This window comes from Oncorhynchus mykiss, chromosome 25 (assembly GCF_013265735.2).
Source record: "Oncorhynchus mykiss isolate Arlee chromosome 25, USDA_OmykA_1.1, whole genome shotgun sequence".
NCBI lineage: Eukaryota > Metazoa > Chordata > Actinopteri > Salmoniformes > Salmonidae > Oncorhynchus > Oncorhynchus mykiss.
The window spans coordinates 31,101,970-31,120,340 of NC_048589.1; the positions used below are offsets into that span (position 1 = coordinate 31,101,970).

Genomic DNA, 18,371 nt, shown 5'->3' on the forward strand with positions numbered 1-18,371 from the left:
ACCTGCTCTGACTCCTTCTTGCTCTTGTATATACACATCCTGGTCCCTGTTGCTGGCCTCTCTGGTCCTGGGCTTTTAAGGAGACTGTGGCCTCATGGACATGGACACCACTTTAGTAGTGCCTGCTAGCTGAGGTATGGCCGGCTTCGAGGCAGGTTTGTGCTCTGGAGGACACAGTACCAAATGAACTGAATCAATAGCATTGCTGACATCTCTCTCCACTGATTCCTTACATATGTGTTATCCCTTGACTCTTGCTCACCTCTGACTTCCTTAAGGGATGTCTGGTAGTGGTAAGGAGGCAGGTGGAGATTGTAGCAGGTCTGCATGGAACTCCAACGGGCTGTCTGACCCTGCAGACATTGTTGAGGTCTTGTTTTGGGGTGTGTCCGAAGTCACTCTGTAGCCTCTTCCATCAGTCCTCGTGACTCCAGTGTGTGGGGAGAGTCTGCTGGCTGGGCTATTTGTGCTGTCGTTGCGTGGGAGTTGAAAAACAGCTGATTCATTTTTAGGAAGTCACACTGGGACTCTTGCGTAGAGCCTCTAACTCTTCCCTCAGCTTCAGCTCTTCTGTGGCTCCGATCTTCTTATTTCTCAGCATGTTGCCCTGTGTCTATCAACATGACCAAGTGTTAGAAAGTGAAACATGTAAAAAAAAAAAAAAAGTACAGTACTGAAGATGAAATAATTTAATGGGTGATAATGAAACCTCATTTAAAATGAGTAAAAAAACAGCAATTATAAAATATAAAATGATTGGTAAATCTCTGTCACTAATTATGCTTCTTCTCTATGGGATTACTCAATAATTGATGATCAAGCTGTTGATGTTAAGATTGTTGTTACTGTGTTACAAAGTAGGAGCACTGTCAGCCTAACCAACAACAGCTTCATAGCGTTTATTTAGTTGGTAATGAAGTTTGAAAGATGTCAAATGCCCAGTTAGCTATAATGTTGCCAGTGAACCACTTTTAAAAAAAATATAGGAAGCATAAGTTTTTACTCACCAGAGTAACAACACAGTGTGATCAAATACTTTAACTTAGTTGTAGTCACAATCTGGTTAACTATAATTACAAACAGTTATGTTTTAGCGTTTTTACATATTTATTTAACTTATTTCCGTATGTCTTTGGGACTACCCACAATGCACTATTTCTCAAAGTCATATGGAGAACCGGTGTTAACTAGCTAGTTCCAGCTGGCTAATGTTAACTACTAGCCATGCTGGCATGTAATTACTTTCCAAACCAAGTGCTGGAGAACAACTATGTAGAAACCATATAAATGAATGTGAAAAACTGCAACACCTCTTCTCCTGTGTGTTTGGTAGTGGTATTCGAGCGAGCGTTGTCATAGTTTTCCGTTGTTTGTAGCTAGTGCAGTAATACCCACAAGGAAAGGGTTACGACTCATTTGTGTCCCAAAAATTAGATGCAAGCTTTGAAGTGGGAGCGGTGTGTCCAATCGAAATGAGTAAATTCAATGTGGATTTACCTCACTATATCGCTATTAGATTAGCTAGCTAGCTGACACTCCCTTGCCTAGGCTGGTGAAACGGCCTCCCTCTGAAGGCCTCTTCTTTGGTTCTTCTTTGACTTTGGTAGCTAACTCAGCTGTCAATCAGTAAGTTTCCGCTCCCTCTACTTGATCTGCAGGCTTTTTTTTTGTGTTCTGTGGGTTCCTGCCTGTGCTAGACTAGTTTTTCTCTGGCTTACTACTTAGCTATGTCGACAATGGTGGTTGGCTAGCTAGGCTAGTTTGCAGGCTAGGCTAGCTACAAGGCTAAAATAACTAACTTTAGCTGGCTGGCTTGCTGGCTAAGGTAATTGCATATACCGGTAACATTGTTTGATGACTGATAAGATGGTGTAATGTATACCAAAACGTTGGTTTACTTTAATGTAGCTGTAAGCTAGGTGTTGATAGCAAATAGCTGACTCACGCAGTGATGGCAGGGTAGTTGGTTAGCAACCTTGCAAGCTGATTTGTGACAATACATTCATAAAGTATTTGCTTGTAAATTGGTGGAAAATTCAATTGAAACCAGTAGTCATGAGTGCAAACGATTTGGTTTAATTTAAAGTTATACATTTGAAGTTATTTCTGTTGGGATTATTACTATAGGGAATATGCTGGCATGCCTGGTCCTCCATATTATGTCACACCTTGCAAAAACATTTTCCAATAGGACTTCAGTTCAGCATTCTTCAGAATTCTTATCAGTTTTAGTAATAACTTGAAAACTTTGCATTGGGATATTCTAATGCAAATCAATATGTTACATGTGGTTACTTTTTTAATCTTCTAGAATATATTAGCTAGTTATTAGTTGCTATCTAGCTTTAACACATTAAACAATTCCAACACTTACCTTTTTCTAAAATAGTTAAGTGATAAGTCACAGTTAAGTGATAAGTCATAAGTCATAAGTCTTTGCTGACATTGACGGTACTTTGACGTAACTTTTGGCACTCATTTTTAAAATGTACGTTATATCTGAACATCCACCAGTGTGTTCTCATAAACACGTTGGCAAAATAGAGAGCCAGTTAAAAGTTGACAATCTTTTTGTAATATTTCTTCCTGGTGGCTGGGAGGACCTCCTAGCAACCACCAGACAACTGGGCAGGACAAAACAGACTCCACCTGGGTGCAGAATCGGGACGAGCTTCGGGAACGGAACAAAATAGAAAGAGTTAGCCTACATGACTATAATAATGCTCCATGCAAAGCACAGGTTGCTCTCATCAACAGAAGTAGAATTTCAATTTTGCCATATTGTTTTTATTCTGTACTGAAGGCTTTCAGGAAATATTAACCTGTATTGTCATACAATTCTGTATAAATGTAGTAGCCTTTAATAGCCTATTCAACTGTGGAATATAATTCCTTCCTCATGTGGTGATGGTAGCAATTGGCGTTTCTTTGGGGCAAATTATAGTCTTAAAAAAAATGTTGCTGTGCCAAAATAAACAGCAGGATGATCATAATAACTAGTGTCATAGAATGAAGCATACGATGAGTCTAATTAGGCCCTATCTGTAAAACAACCATTTTCATCTGTAGGCCTTTGATGCCCTGGCTATATCTCCCGTGACAGAATTCAAATCCAGCAGTAAGCATTATGGGAGGTTTTAATCCGGCTTGAACTAATCGATTTTCTCTCCCTAACGGCATTAGAAATCACCCTGAGATAATCCAATGTAAGGGGATAAGTATCGCTGTTATTCGCTCATTAACGAGTTTGGAATCGAAGGACGTGGCTGTAACCCCTTGTAGCGTACAGCAGAGCCGAGGGCTATGAAGGTCTTTTCACGCATATATATGGATGTTGACAAGTTCTCTCTTCTCTCCATTGACCAGCGACAATAACAGTAATTTTAACATAGGCCTACGTGGGCTAAAATGAAATACTATATGGGCAAAGATGAAAAATGAATTAAATTAATAGAAATAAATATGCATCGCATCATATGGCAAAACATTAAACTAAACTGACAGAATAATGCATACCAATTAATTATTTGTATCGGAATATCCAATATCCTCAGTGCTCACGCCTTCTAATTTTTCGCAGAATTTAGCAATTTGATTCTTATAGCCCACTGTCTGTGAGCCAGAGCAAATATTGTCATAACATTGTAGGGTGCTGGCGCCCATGTGTGCATAATGGACATTTTGAAATTAGTCATAAACAGGGATGTTTTTGTTGTTTTTATTGCATTAAAATTCCCTTTATGATGTATCCTAATACAGATCTAAAAGACTAGGTTTGTAATGCTAGTTTCCAGTCGATTTGGTATATGCCTGGCGTTCTCCATGGCATATGAAATGTATTTTGGCTATTTGTAGAACATTTCAAGTGCGTAATTATCAACAAGGAATGCCATGCTCGGCTGTCTTTCAAACCCTGCTTTCTAGCCGATCGAATGTTTACACACCTTATGAGGGTGAAAATAACTTTTGACTGGGCTGTTTGTCTCTGTAAAGACGCATAAGAATTGTGGACAGGGGATGTGTGACTACAGTGAGGGAAAATGAGCCAGGAAAATGAACACACAAAAGTGGGTGTGTTATACCGTCTTCGTAATAGGGGAAGATCTACACTCAGTTCACACTGCATTCAACATCTCTTCACTTCTTTACTCTAGCCCTCCTGCAACATCCAGCCAATTACAGCACACCATTTCCTAGGATACATTTTCCCAAAACTTCAATCTGAGGAACTGCATGTTTACGATTTGTGGATTTCTACCATAATGTTGGGAACAGTGAAAATGGAAGGTCACGAAACACCAGATTGGAGCAGCTATTACAACGACGCACAAGAGGTATGTGTCTAAGTTTTCGATTTGGGTTATAGAATAAAGTGTTAACTGATTCCCAATTTTTCCGTTTTTGCAATGAATGTTTTCTAGCAAACTTCATTGAGTTAGTTTCCCTCAAATTGTTCAATTAAAGTCAGTGTTGTTGTTTATGGGATATTGGGCTGTTTTTGGTATAGATGTCACTAAATGCAACCTGATGTATATAAAGAACGAGTGCATGTTCGTCAGAGGGCCAAATGCTGACTTGAGATATTTGCAATTTACAATAAGTAAAAACCCATTACATCTGTTGGTAATGCACTCCGACAATAAGTTAGGATTTTAACTGAATATTTACCAGACATCATGGCATATGTTTTTCAAATCATGCTATTCGGAAAAAAAAGTTGCAGTCAGTGCTTGGAATGTTAGAACTCCATTTTAATTAGTTTGTTTGACACAAACAATAAGACGGCATAATACACTTTCCTTGACCTCATTTTGTTTGTGCATAATAAGCTTACATAACATGTCAATTGAAATGTCTAATTATTGTAACAAATAATTGCTTGATATGGCCTAATACGGTGGAACAATATCGAGTTCGAGATTCACAATATCTTGGACTGTTTTCATGCTGTTGTTAAGAGGTTCTCAAAATGAATCATGTTTTCTTGTCAAATCGAATCAATTAAATAGGTTTCGTTTCGAAATGTTTTGTGTTAACCATTATTAATTATTATTGGATGTACATTAAACAGTCAATTTCAACAGAATAAAAAAATTACACTCAAGCTCTTTGAGTGTGTGGAAGACTAAAGCACTGTTGTGATCACATTTTATCTCATGTTATTCCAGGTATATTCACCCATGGCAAACAGCGGCATGAATGCAGGACTGGGTTCCATGAATAGTATGAACAGTTACATGAGTATGTCTACCAGTGGAAATATGACCTCCGGTTCTTTCAACATGTCCTACGCGAACCCCGGCCTGGGAGCCGGAATAAGCCCCGGTACAATGGCAGGGATGCCTCCGAGCACGTCCATGAATGGAATGTGCGGCGGGGTATCGTCAATGGGCACTGCCCTTAGCCCCTCGAACATGGGCGCAATGTCGGCTCAGCAGGCTTCCATGAACGCTCTGAATCCATACGCCAGCATGAGCCCTACAATGAGCCAAATGTCCTATAATCAGCCCAACCTGAACCGAGCAAGGGACAACAAGTCGTTCAGGAGAAGCTACCCGCACGCAAAGCCTCCGTATTCATACATATCCCTGATAACCATGGCCATTCAGCAAGCACCAAGCAAGATGCTCACGCTTAGCGAAATCTACCAATGGATAATGGACCTATTTCCATACTACAGACAGAACCAACAGAGGTGGCAGAACTCTATTCGCCATTCCTTGTCTTTTAATGATTGTTTCATCAAAGTGTCTAGATCACCGGATAAACCAGGCAAAGGCTCATACTGGGCCCTGCACCCAGATTCTGGAAATATGTTCGAGAACGGTTGTTATCTCCGCAGACAAAAGCGCTTTAAATGCGAAAATAGAAAGCTATCTTCAAGTAAAGGAGACGGAAGGAAAGACCAGTCTGGTTCTGGGTCACCTTCGAGCGACAACAGCAAGACTGGACATGTGGACCCCAACTCCCTCTCCACCTGCAACCAGTCCTCCAGCCCTCACATAATGGACCGCAGGAGCAGTAGCAGCGCCTCTGAACTAAAGAGCAGCGGGCCACCTCTCCACCCTGTGGCCAGCTCCGTCACGTCCCTGTCCTCTCTCCCTTTACCTCCGCACTCAATGGCGCACGAGTCCCAGCTGCACCTAAAAGGGGATCCCCATTACTCATTCAACCACCCCTTTTCAATAAATAATTTAATGTCATCTTCAGAGCAACAGCACAAACTGGACTTGAAAGCCTACGAGCAAGCTTTGCAATACTCCTCCTACGGCTCAAGTATGTCCTCCAGTCTACCCCTCGGCAGCGCGTCCATGGTAGGCAGAGCCATGGACCCATCCGCAATAGAGGCGTCATACTATCAAGGTGTGTATTCCAGACCGGTCCTCAACACTTCTTAGTATCTTCTCATTTTTATAGTGCTCGACAAAAGGACAAACAGAAAACATTTATCTTATTTTTGCATGCACCTGGTGCATAAGGACTGTTACTTCAATGTATAACAATATGTATGAGTAAAATACAATAGTCCTGTAAAGTGTTTCCAATTGAATGATTGTATATCCAGCTGTAAATCATTGCTAGTGTATTTAAAACAATTTCGAGCTTGTAAAATAATGTTGTATTCCCAAAACTTGTAGTCCCCACAATGAATATGTCCATGTGTTACAATTTGCATGAATGAAGGTCAGTCAATAAGGTCTCGTGGAACGCGTGACGCAGGTGAAGCGCAAAACACCTGTCTGTTACAGATACAGCCTACTTTTTTGAATGGATGTTGTCACTTTACGCATTGCTTTGGTTTCATTTGCTAAATATCTGACAAACATATTTTTTAAGCAATCTTGTAATACAATCTTAAATTCCAAGTGGAAATGAATTATAAATAAAATGTTATTCTTTATAGGCTACAGCAAAATTCCAGTCTTTTTTGTGGTATTTTTCAAACCAGAAAATGGGTGATTATGTGCAGCTTAATGTCAGCGTTTTGTCTTTCTCTGTTTTTTTGATGTCTCTGCATGTGCTTAACTTATTTCTTGTTCATTTCCAAATAAAACAAATACGATTTATTCACTGATTGTTGTAATTTTTTACCTTAATTTGAAGCTGTGTCTGACGCGTAAAATGTAGCCTACCACTCAATTACTCAACTGTTCCAACTTTATGCATATCCAAATAATTCAGGAACAATATTACGTTTAATTATGCCTTAAAAACATTACAATTGTAAAGGGAATGTACTAATTATAGGGCCTAGATCTTCAGTCGGTGGCATATAGCCAGCTTTATTGTTCAATCTTGTAAACTAATGCGTCATCTTACTATATCATGAATGTAACTCCATATGAAATGCGGGTTATAACCATTGATCAAAACATCTAAAGTGCATAATATCCCCGTAAAGTTTAGAAACGCTAACTGTACCCTATTGATGGTCGCGCTTCGGTTGACGCACCGCAGGTTGTTGATCAATGAGCAAGGCTGAAGCCAACTCTAACAGAAATACAGCCACAGAGCTTTACCTCATAAAGGATTCCGGCGTGTTGTAGATGGATTTTTAACAATCTCATGGAAAGGCCAAATCATCTTTTTGTGAACCGTAACCCTACATGATGCGGCTCGTGAACCTGAACAGATTTTACTTTGATCATGGTATTTTGTAGACACACATTTTGGCCGAGTAACCGTGAAACGTGTTTAATTATCATGTAATTGCCCCCCGATGCGCAAATAACATAGATAATTGAATTGAGCGTCGTGAAAATATCGAGGAGTTATATGGGCTAGGTTTGTGCTCTGTGCTTTTACCAGATTATATTTCCACTCGGACATATTCAAGTTTAGGCCTACTTATTGTAATATAAATATTAAAACATTTTAAGAAGCCATGTTTATTTAGACAATACATCTAAACAAGTGTGTTTGGAACTACTGAAAAGCCTGTCTGCGCGTGAGTTGCTCGAGTCGTTACATTTACTCCAGATTAACTCACATTCATATTAACAATATTAAGACTAAAAACCTACATTTTTATCATACATTTTATTATTGTATTGTCCTTTTATATTTAAATGTTATTCTATTCAAATCAATTGGACGATAATATCCTAAATGGTGACTAATAAAAATTGTATAGTTCTACAAGGATTGGATATTTCTCCTGAATAATTTAGGCCTAGGTTAATATTGAATTTTTGTTATTTTCACCAAGATAAATTATTTATTCAATAAAATGATTGTGATATATGCAATTACAGTCATTTCTCTACAATGACAGTGTTCATGAATCAATTACGAGCATATCAAAGAGGGTATGGACCACATTCAATGAATTTACTGGAGAAACAATCCTAGCTCCAGATATGATCTCAATTATTTGTGTTCATAATCAGATATTTCATTGGAATACGTTTGGATCAAGGTCCCCACCGGAATTACTCGATGGGACAGTTACAACCTTGTTCAGGCCTACTGCATTTGAAGGTGTATCATTTGAGGCAGTAGGCCTATCTTATTCAACAATCGTATGGTACTGGGCAGTATTAGGGGCTGAATACAAATATCGACCCCAGCAGATAGCCCCAAATGCACCAAGTAATTAATTTATTTCTCCTCCTCTGTTAATTAAGCCTCTATTACAAAGTGTTCTTAGCAGATTACAATAACAAACTCCAGTTTGTGGCAAAAATGACTACTCGTTTCCATAAGCAATCTTTGAACTTTGGACAGATCTTGTTCATTAGTTTGCCCAGCTGTTGGAAAAAAGCTTTGCAGGGTGTGATTCAGTATGGAAAAGTGAAAGAACAAATACAGAGCCAGCTTTTGCTTGATATTTGCTTATTACATTTTAATCGTTATATATAATGCTTTATATTGATGATTGAGTCATAACTCAACGGGCAAATAGAGATATTCAATTAATATATTTGCCTGTGAAAGAGGCAATGAAATGCTTTTTTGAAAGCTATGACACAGCATGTAAAATGTACAGTTCGAGCACATCACGTTGAGACCCATACATTAGTGCTCGCTTTAGTAGGATATTTGATAAAGCTAACCCAATACATATGTTGTTGGCATAGCAACATCTTTATGCCCACAAGATAGCAAGGTGAAGTAATCACTTTTGTGGGTCAATTTAGTAGACCTAATTATAAACGCAGATTAGGTTTATTATCCGAATTGTAGCATACAAATAGATCGCTACAATATGGCAACACGTGTATCTATTATTACTATCATCATCATTATTAGGCCCCTAATAATAATAATAATAGTATTACTATTATTAATAGTTTTAAATTGCCCTGGGCGTGTGCTATATTTCTCCCATGCAGCACATTGGAAACTTTTAATGAATTAATTAAATCTTAAGTACAGTGTGACATATGTTATCCGCCAGCCCAGCCGCAGGCAGTGTCCAGCATAAAGATTTAAACCAGGACCTTGTTTTCCAATTGATGTGGTATTTCTCGTTACCACATCAAAAATCCTGGAGCTTTTTTCAGCCTTATGGACAAAAATGTAGACAACAATGCGCAGACCCCTTTACTTCAAAAGCGACCATCAGCGAGCCTACCCATAGATCTTTCTTCTCAGTCTTTTCATTCTGAGTTTAGAAAGCCACTACAGGGCCAAAGCGCTTCTAATACCTTTTGATGGGGATTGAATTAATTATCTCCAATAACACAATTGTGCTTGGCCAACGAAAAGAGCAAAGCAATACCCCTTCAGATTCACTGACGAAAGAAAAGAACCTTTCAAAAGGCCGAGGGGGAAGAGGGAGAGAGCTCTATCCGAAATCAGCTTTAGAAGCAGCTGGTTTTCCATTAAAAATTATACGGAAGAAGTTTATTAGGGCTTTGTGTCCTCCTAATATGGACTGACTATGTCAGGTTGGTGGTCCCTCGGCCTGCCTCCCTGCCACCATGATGTTTTGTGTCTTCATTCATCCATTGGAGGCCACAATAAGGGACAACCCAATTTGGTTGTTTTGTTGGTTGCTGTTTTTGCAGGGTGACGGAAAAAGTTAGAACAAACAAATGCCTACCAGGTTTTGCAGAGGACGAAGACAAATGGAAATTATTCCAAATGTATGCCTATACCAGATTTCAAAATATTAAATACTATGATACCAGTCAGTTAAATATGTCGCCCTATAAACAAACAGAATTTGCTATATAACTGAAAACAAAGAATACATAAACCATTTGGCAATGTAATAGGGAACGCCCAAATAATCTATAGTCAAACAAGTGAAACACGCAAAGTCTAACCCGATCGAAAGAACAACTGTAAACAACGATAGCCAGGATAGCCCACTTTTAATCATTGTGCAATTACCACATTTCCCCCCAAATTGCATGCTTTAGACATAGGCCTAGGCTTTATAAAATGTGCTTAATTAACATTTGTATTGTCAATGAGCCTCAAGTTCCATACAGTGTTAGTAGAAAAGAGTGTCCACAACGAATACATGGATGGAATGCGTTAAAGTGAAAGGAAATACTGGAAATATTTGGTGTCGTTATAGCAACAGGATCAGTCACGCTTTTCTCTGAAGGCCATTCACCACTGGGCTGTCAGAACACGTTTTTAATTAAAGCGTATAAACCGTTTTTGTAGGCATGTCATCGTGTGATTGAGGTAATCGGGAATGGGGATCCCGTTTATTTTTGATGCGCTCGTGCGCAATCCTTTTCCACCAAGACCAAGAGAGAAAAATTACCAAAAGGAATAAAGCATCACACACTCCAAAATAACATTGCAAAATAAATAAAAACGGCTTCTATAAGTCTAGTCAAGATGGATTGGGAACTGAACCATAATACAAATGTAGGGGTGGCAGGTAGCCTAGTGGAGAGAGCGCTGGATCGAATCCCCGAGCTGACAAGGTTAAAGATCTGTCGTTCTGCCCCTGAACAAGGCACTGTTCTTAGGCCGTCAATGTAAATTCGATTTTTTCTTAACTGACTTGCCTAGTTAAATAAAGTTTAAATATATATATAACACATTTAGGCCATAGAGGCTACACGAGGCATTTTATTTTTGCGAGTATATGATCATAAGGATGCATTGCCGACTTGGGGATGACCAGGAATATCAAACGTTATCAGATTTCAACAAAGTGAAAGATTTAGCCTCCGTATTTAGAACACGGCTGATTATCTGACGGATAAACATACACTGGGAGGATCTTGTGGGATTAAGAGTGGGGACACCCAAGTTGTGCGATCTCCACGGTTACCAGAGGAGAAATCGAGAAGCTTGTCATAGTGTCGCTTGAGCATTATGAGGGGAGGGTTACAACACATCAGCGTTCGCGTCCAAATAGACAGGCCCTCTCCTACCCCTCCTGTCTTTGGATTGCAACTTGAGGGCAACGGTGCATCCAACCATCGAGTACATAATCGACCATATATGGGTGCACAAGTCTCACCACTGCCCTAGCTGTTCTATCGGTGGACACCGGGAGGAAAGTAGAGCTCATGCGGGTCAACCCATCAATAAGAGAAAAAGGAAACGTAAACGATGTGGACGTAATTGCTTGGCGTGTAGTCTGTAGTACAGGTCGCCGGATCTCTTTTGCCCTCTTATGTTGATAAACTATCAGTATACAGAGCGAGAGAGAGAGAGCGAGAGAGAGATTTTTGGTGCAGGAAAATAAATACATGAGCAATACATCCATGGAAAGTGTCTCCAATCTTTCTTTTCACCTCTCTCTGAACCACAACATATTTATTTCTAAGTCAATAAGGTCTTTGTCAAAATCTGGCCAATTAGGATATTATGACAATAGCCAACATAATAGTGCCAAGGGATTAAATACCAATGTATTACAATTAAGACATTTAAAGATTGAAATATATAAAGCTAGAAGTTCAAGTTCCATGAAATGGATATGCATTGACTATTGGAGTTACATAAATATATCCCTCTCTATACTTTGACCTACTTTGAAAACTTCTAACAAGTGAATATTGCTTCATGAAACCATTTAGTCAGTAAGAGAGAACAAATAAAAAAGTTGTGTGATTTAGAGAAATTTGTCATATTGATTTAACAAAGTTAATATCAGAGGTAGTGGGTTTATTTCATTTTATACTCTTTAAGAGCTGTTCCACATTACCACACTCAGAGTCAGACCTTAGATAAACAGAAGTGTTAAAACAGAGTTTTATCTTCAATTAGAAGTCACTATCATTCCATAGGGATATAATGGTTGTGAATGACTGAGTTGAATATGTACTGCACCTTAATAAACATTTAGAAAAAAAATCCCTTACAATAAAACTATATTTGGTCAACACGCATGTCACAGATTAACCTTTGAGAATAGTGAATACTGTTGAGTTATAGGTGATGTTCTTCATATCACAAATTCCATGAATGATTTCATACGAGAGCATGATGGAGTTGACCAAACAAATGACATGTTATTTGGCCCAAGGCAGTGTCAATGTCAAATCCAGGCAGCACCAACAACCTTTCCAATACAGCACTTTTCAATGAAACATGTCAGGACACTGTATTGATGTGGGATATCAAAGAGAATATATAATTGATCAATAAAATAGTGCAGTAATGCATACAGGCATTTCCCTTTCCCAGGCTTCTACACCTGCATTGCTTGCTGTTTGGGGTTTTAGGCTGGGTTTCTGTACAGCACTTTGAGATATCAGCTGATGTACGGAGGGCTATGTAAATACATTTGATTTGATTTGTAACAGAGATACAGTGAGCTCTAAAAGTACTGGGACAGTGACACGTTGTTGTTGTTTTGTCTCTGTAGTCCAGCACTTTGGATTGGAAATGATACAATCATTATCAGGTTAAAGTGCAGACTGTCAGCTTTAATTATTTGAGGGTATTTTCATCCATATCGGATGAAACGTTTAGAAATTACAGCACTTTTTGTACATGGTCCCACCATTTTAGGGGACCATCAGTATTGGGACAAATTCACTTTTATATGTCTATTAAAGTAGTCAAAAGTTGAGTATTTGGTCCCAAGCTCATAGCATGCAATGATTACATCAAGCTTGTAACTCTACAGATTTGTTGGATGCATTTGCTGTTTGTTTTTTGTTGTTTCAGATTATTTTGTGCCCAATAGAAATGAATGGTAAATAATATGTCATTTTGGAGTCACTTCTATTGTAAATAAGAATATGTTTCTAAACACTTCAACATTAATGTGGATTCTACCATGATTATGGGTAGTCCTGAATGAATGACTGAATAATGATGAGTGAGAAAGTTACAGATACACAAATATCATACCCCCAAGACGTGTTAACCTCTCACCATCAAAATAACAGGAGGTTAGCATTTTTGTGGTGGTATGATGTGTGTCTCACTCATCATTATTCATCAGAACAATCCGTAATCATGGTAGCATCGACACTAATGTAGAAGTGTGTGACATTTGAAATCCAAAGTGCTAGAGTACAGAGCCAAAACACATGTCACCGTTCCAATACTTCTGGAGCTCACCGTAGATAGGCAGCAACACAAACATCAATACCAAAATGTGTTGATGACAAAAAAATCTAAAGATGGTCAGTGAAGTAAAATGTACAATTTAAGAAAGAAACAGAGAGAGAGAATGAGAGAAGTGGGCAGCAACAAACCAACAACCCAAGTGGGTAAACATTTACTATTCAGTTTGAGCCTAGACTGGAATGAGGCTTTGGAGTGCAGCACTTCTAACAACTGTTTGCCCAGTTAAGGCTTGGTTGTGTTTACACATCGTTAAACAGCAGCAGCAGCAGCCCGGGCCTGGGCAGGCAGGGAGGAAGCCTGGTGACCAGATGTGGCTGTTCCACTAGCCAGTGGGTCAGGTAGCTCCAGTTCGGACAGTGCGGCGATGTGCTGTGTCGCAACTGGCACCCTATTCCCTTTACAGTGCGCTACTTTTAACTGGCACCTATAGGGATATAGGGCTATGCTCACAAGTAGTGCACTATATAGGGAATAGGATGCCATTTGGGACGAAACAAGGAACAGAGTGGACAGACTGCTGTTGACCTTCTGCGTCTGTCTCCGTCAGATGACCTTTCGGACGCTGCCTTTCCCCAGCTTGTTCCTCAGCACCTCCACCAGCCGCTCCAACCTACATGTTGACATAAAGAATAATAACATGTGTTTTATAGAGCGCTTTATAATGACCCAAAGACACGCAAGGGGGAGGGGGAGACCCCAAAGATGGGGAGGAAGACGAGGTGGGGAGGAATACAGGGGGAAACAGGGTAAGGAAAGGGGGAGAGGGGAACGGAGGAGGGGAGAGAGGGTGAGTGAGGGGGAGACAGAAGGAGGAAGAGGGGGAGAGGGTGAGGAAGAGAGGGAGACGGGATGTGAGGAATGAATGCATCATTCCTGGTGCGGTGGTGCACAGCACTCTAACACAAGGACACACTTGTTACAGGGTAAACTGGGGCAGGATGTAGACACTAAGTGGGTAGCTAGTCAGACACCACCCAAACCAAACCCAACGTACAACTCCTTAAAATACACTGACTCTTTCCTCTCCGTCTCTCTCTCTCTCCGTCTCTCGTTGACAGGATCTAGTATTTTTCCCTGGCTGAGGGGAAGGACAATCACGGTGTCTTTATGGGTAAAAATAAAAGCAAATGATTCCCAGATAGGATGAAAATCCCAGTGAATTGATGTGCGAGAGAGGAGAGGAATGCTTTTGGAGTGAGAAGCTGGGTTTGAGAGGGAGGAAACATAACATAGCTTTTTTGGCTTTGTAGAAAGGAGGCATGAGAGGCTGGCCAAAACATGCACAGTCATCACATATCTAATTTGAACCTAAACAGACTATTATGGGTTTGTTACTGAAATAGAGTCAATAATAATATTCCTAGCTATTCAGTTCAAAAGCATCCAACTGGAAATTATGTTAAGGTCAAACATTAAGATGTCGGGAAATTGTCTTTTTGTGTCTTTTCAAATAGGAACACACTTCACAGGACTTTGATTATAATATAATTCCATGGTACTAATCGAGGGAATTGAATAAAGCCAAATGTCCCATAGGGCGGTGCACAATTAGCCCAGCATCGTCCGGGTTAGGGGAGTGTTTTGCCGGAGTAGGCAGTCATTGTAAAATAAGAATTTGTTCCTAACTGAGGGGCGGCAGGTAGGTAGCCTAGTGGTTAAAGAGTTGGGCCAGTAACCGAAAGGTTGCTGGATTGAATCCCCGAGCTGACAAGGTAAAAATCTGTAATTCTGCCCCTGAACAAGGCAGTTAACCTGGTAGGCTGTCATTGTAAATAAGAATTTGTTCTTAACTGGCTTGTCTAGTTAAATAAAGGTTAATAAAAATAAATAAATAAAAACTTGCCTAGTTAAATAAAGGTTAATACAAAGGTAATGGAAGTTTTCAAATGAAGACATTTCTTAAAATTAAAAACTTTGGGAGCACTTATACAGGGAAAAGCTCCCACTGTGAATGAAATTAGAATAGAAAGCCGCGAGTGAACCCTGAAATACAGCAAGCTTTTTGTTATAGAGGGAGGATTTAAGCTCTTTCCACGAACATCTCATCCCGTCCTCACCGTGATATAGCTGATATGGAAATAATACAATGTGACAAGTGGAAAGGCTTCACATAGGCAGGCAACACCGTTCCTGTAGTTGTGCACCAGTTCTCCCGCAAAACATTTCACTTAGATTTTTCAGATAAACCATATCACCAGATAAATCTTTAGTCTTGTCATTATTAAACAACTAGCTAATCATATGCTGGCCATTATATCAAAGTTATCTTTTAATTGTAACGTTGACTCATAAGTGGGTAGTGGATGCTGATAAAGTTTTCTTGAATTCCTGATACTGTGCATGAGTTACACTACACACAGACCAGAAATAACAAACACTTTTACACAGAAGACACATGTTGGATATTTTCGAAGGAGTGCTGTCTTCTCCCGTTTGAAACATGCTGCATTGATTATTTTCCTTGAGCAGTCCAGTTGTAATGATCTGAGGACAGCCAGACAGAGGCTGTGGCCCAAATTGCACCCTATTCCCTAGTGCACTACCTTACCCAGAGCCCTGTGGGCCCTGGTAAAAAGCAGTGTACTACAAAGGGAGTGGGACTAGTGTGCAATTTGGGATACAGCCAGAGAATCACGCTGCCTGCCTGGGAGCGAAGCTGTCTAAGCTGTGTCTGTCTGTCTGTCTGTCTGCCCTGGGTTTGTACTGACTGACTGGTAATCAGGCAGCATCTGGGAGTGGTCTGAGCCAGGTACTGTCTGGAAGTTATTCTCCACCTGTTCCCCTCAACATGGTGCTTCATCATCACTACGAACCTGTATTCATCAACCCGTGACTGGATATACGGCATAGTGAGAGAAAACACACACACACACACACACACACACACACACACACACACACACACACACACACACACACACACACACACACACACACACACACACACACACACACACACACACACACACACACACACACACACACACACACACACACACACACACACACACACACACACACACACACACACACACACACACACACACACACACAATACAGGCCATGTCATAGATCAACACACAAACATGGCTCACCTAACTAGTTCAAATGTAGACGAGTGCACAAGGCAAGGAATCTCTTCCCCCTCTCAAACTAATAACAAATACCTTGTCCCCCCTTGTGTGTAAATGGGGCAATCCCTTGTTGTATTTTAAATATAACATTAGCCACTCTGTCACGTTTGCACAATAAGACAGTTCCAGGTAGTGCGCTTGTCTGTCCAAGGTGTACTGGTGTGGCGGTGGGGGATTGGGAACAACACTATTTACAGAGGGTGGTCAGTAAACCCAAACACACACAGGAGAGGAGCCAGAGAAAATATAATGCCTGATTAAGAATTCACAGTGTCGCAAAACCAACAATTATAGCTGGAATAAGACCAAGTAAACACTCAGCTCCTCACATTCATTCTAAACAACCCAGAATCAGAATCTTTCTGCCTATGCTTTCTGCAGTAGAGCAGTGAAGTATATCTAGCAGTGTTTCAGTGGAGTGGGCATTGTGCTGGATGGACAGCCTAGATGCACTTGTTAGTGTTTAATGGCATTTCTTCTTTTTTTTTCTATTTCACCCAATTTTCGGTCTGGTCTCATCGCTGCAACTCCCCAATGGGCTCGGGAGAGGCAAAGGTGGAATCATGCGTACTCCGCAACATGACCCGCCCAAACCTCGCTTCTTAACACACACCAGCTTAACCCGGAAGCCAGCCGCACCAATGTGTCAGAGGAAACACTGTTCAACTGGCGACCGGTGTCAGACTGCAGGCACCAGGCCCGCCACAGTGAAATGAGCCAAGTAAAGCCCCACCGGCCAAACCCTCCCCTAACTAGGACGATGCTGGGCCAAACCCTCCCCTAACCCGGACGATGCTGGGCCAAACCCTCCCTTAACCCGGACGAATTGTGCGCCGTCCTATGGGACTCCCGGCCACAGCCGGTTGTGGCACAGCCCGGGAATGAACCCGGGTCTGTAGTAATACCTGTAGCACTGCGATGCAGTGCCTTAGACTGTTGCCACTGGGTAGGCCCTTAATGCCATTTTTTAAAGAGGAGCTCAGAAAGTATTTAAAATATTCTAATATATAATTCATAATACTTTATACAGTTGCAAATTACACAGAAAATACCATTTCCAACATTTACAACCATGAATCATAAGAAAGTAACATAACACCAAATCATCATAATAAGCGTATGGAGGAAGAAGCTAGGTACTCTGCTGCTCTGTATTCAGTTCACAGGAGGGTATCAGGTCTGATGATGAGACAGACAGACACCACCAGTAAGCAGTGTGTCGTTACTAGAGGGCCAAGACCACCATCACCTCCTAATGAAAAGGATCTTTGTGTCCTCTCGTCTCCTCTATGGCCAAGTCTGCTTCAGCAGGCAGCTCCAGATAGGTCATTGCACATTCTGCTCAGGCCCCATCAGCCCCTGTCAGGCCCAGTCAGCCCCTTCAGGCTCAGTCATCCCCGTCAGGTCCCATCACCCCCCAGTCAGGTCCCATCAGTCCCTGGTCAGGTCCCATCAGGCCCGTCAGACTCCACCCAGGTGCCAGATTCTGGGCTACCTCTGTTTCCTCTGGCAAGCAGTGTGCTCTGGGGGTGATGGGGGGGAGAGGGGGTGTAACTTTGCTCCCCCTGCATTCTTCTCACTTCTGTGTGACGGGGCCTGCGTCAGAGCTGCTTTCCACTGCCTCCCACACCACCACAACCAGCACTGGGTCCCAAATGCCACCCTAATCCCTATATAGTGCAATTATTTTGACATGAGCCCTAGTGCACAATAGGAAATAGGGTGCCATTTGGG

The 18,371-nt window shown here is 40.9% G+C and overlaps 1 protein-coding gene and 1 long non-coding RNA gene across 2 annotated transcripts in view; one reads left to right on the forward strand and one right to left on the reverse strand.

Moving 5' to 3' along the window:
- Positions 1–1,314: 1,314 nt before the first annotated feature.
- Positions 1,315–7,057, forward strand: LOC110505788 (hepatocyte nuclear factor 3-alpha). The gene is made up of 3 exons (XM_021585223.2): positions 1,315–1,626; positions 4,155–4,334; positions 5,169–7,057. The coding sequence occupies exons 2-3, from the start codon at positions 4,263–4,265 to the stop codon at positions 6,396–6,398; spliced, it is 1,302 nt and encodes a 433-aa protein (XP_021440898.1). The 5' UTR covers positions 1,315–1,626; positions 4,155–4,262; the 3' UTR covers positions 6,399–7,057.
- Positions 7,058–12,898: 5,841 nt separating this feature from the next.
- The window catches only part of LOC110504336, a 33,201-nt gene continuing 27,728 nt past the window's right edge, over positions 12,899–18,371 (reverse strand). The window contains exon 3 of the long non-coding RNA XR_002470590.2: positions 12,899–14,113. This is a non-coding gene — a long non-coding RNA (uncharacterized LOC110504336). The remainder of the gene's footprint in view (positions 14,114–18,371) is intronic.

Bases quoted from the DNA above. Each gene is read 5' to 3' on its own strand.
- LOC110505788 (XM_021585223.2), top strand. From the start codon at position 4,263: ATGTTGGGAACAGTGAAAATGGAAGGTCACGAAACACCAGATTGGAGC. The intron at 4,335-5,168 runs GTATGTGTCTAA...ATGTTATTCCAG, and splicing joins ATTACAACGACGCACAAGAG to GTATATTCACCCATGGCAAA.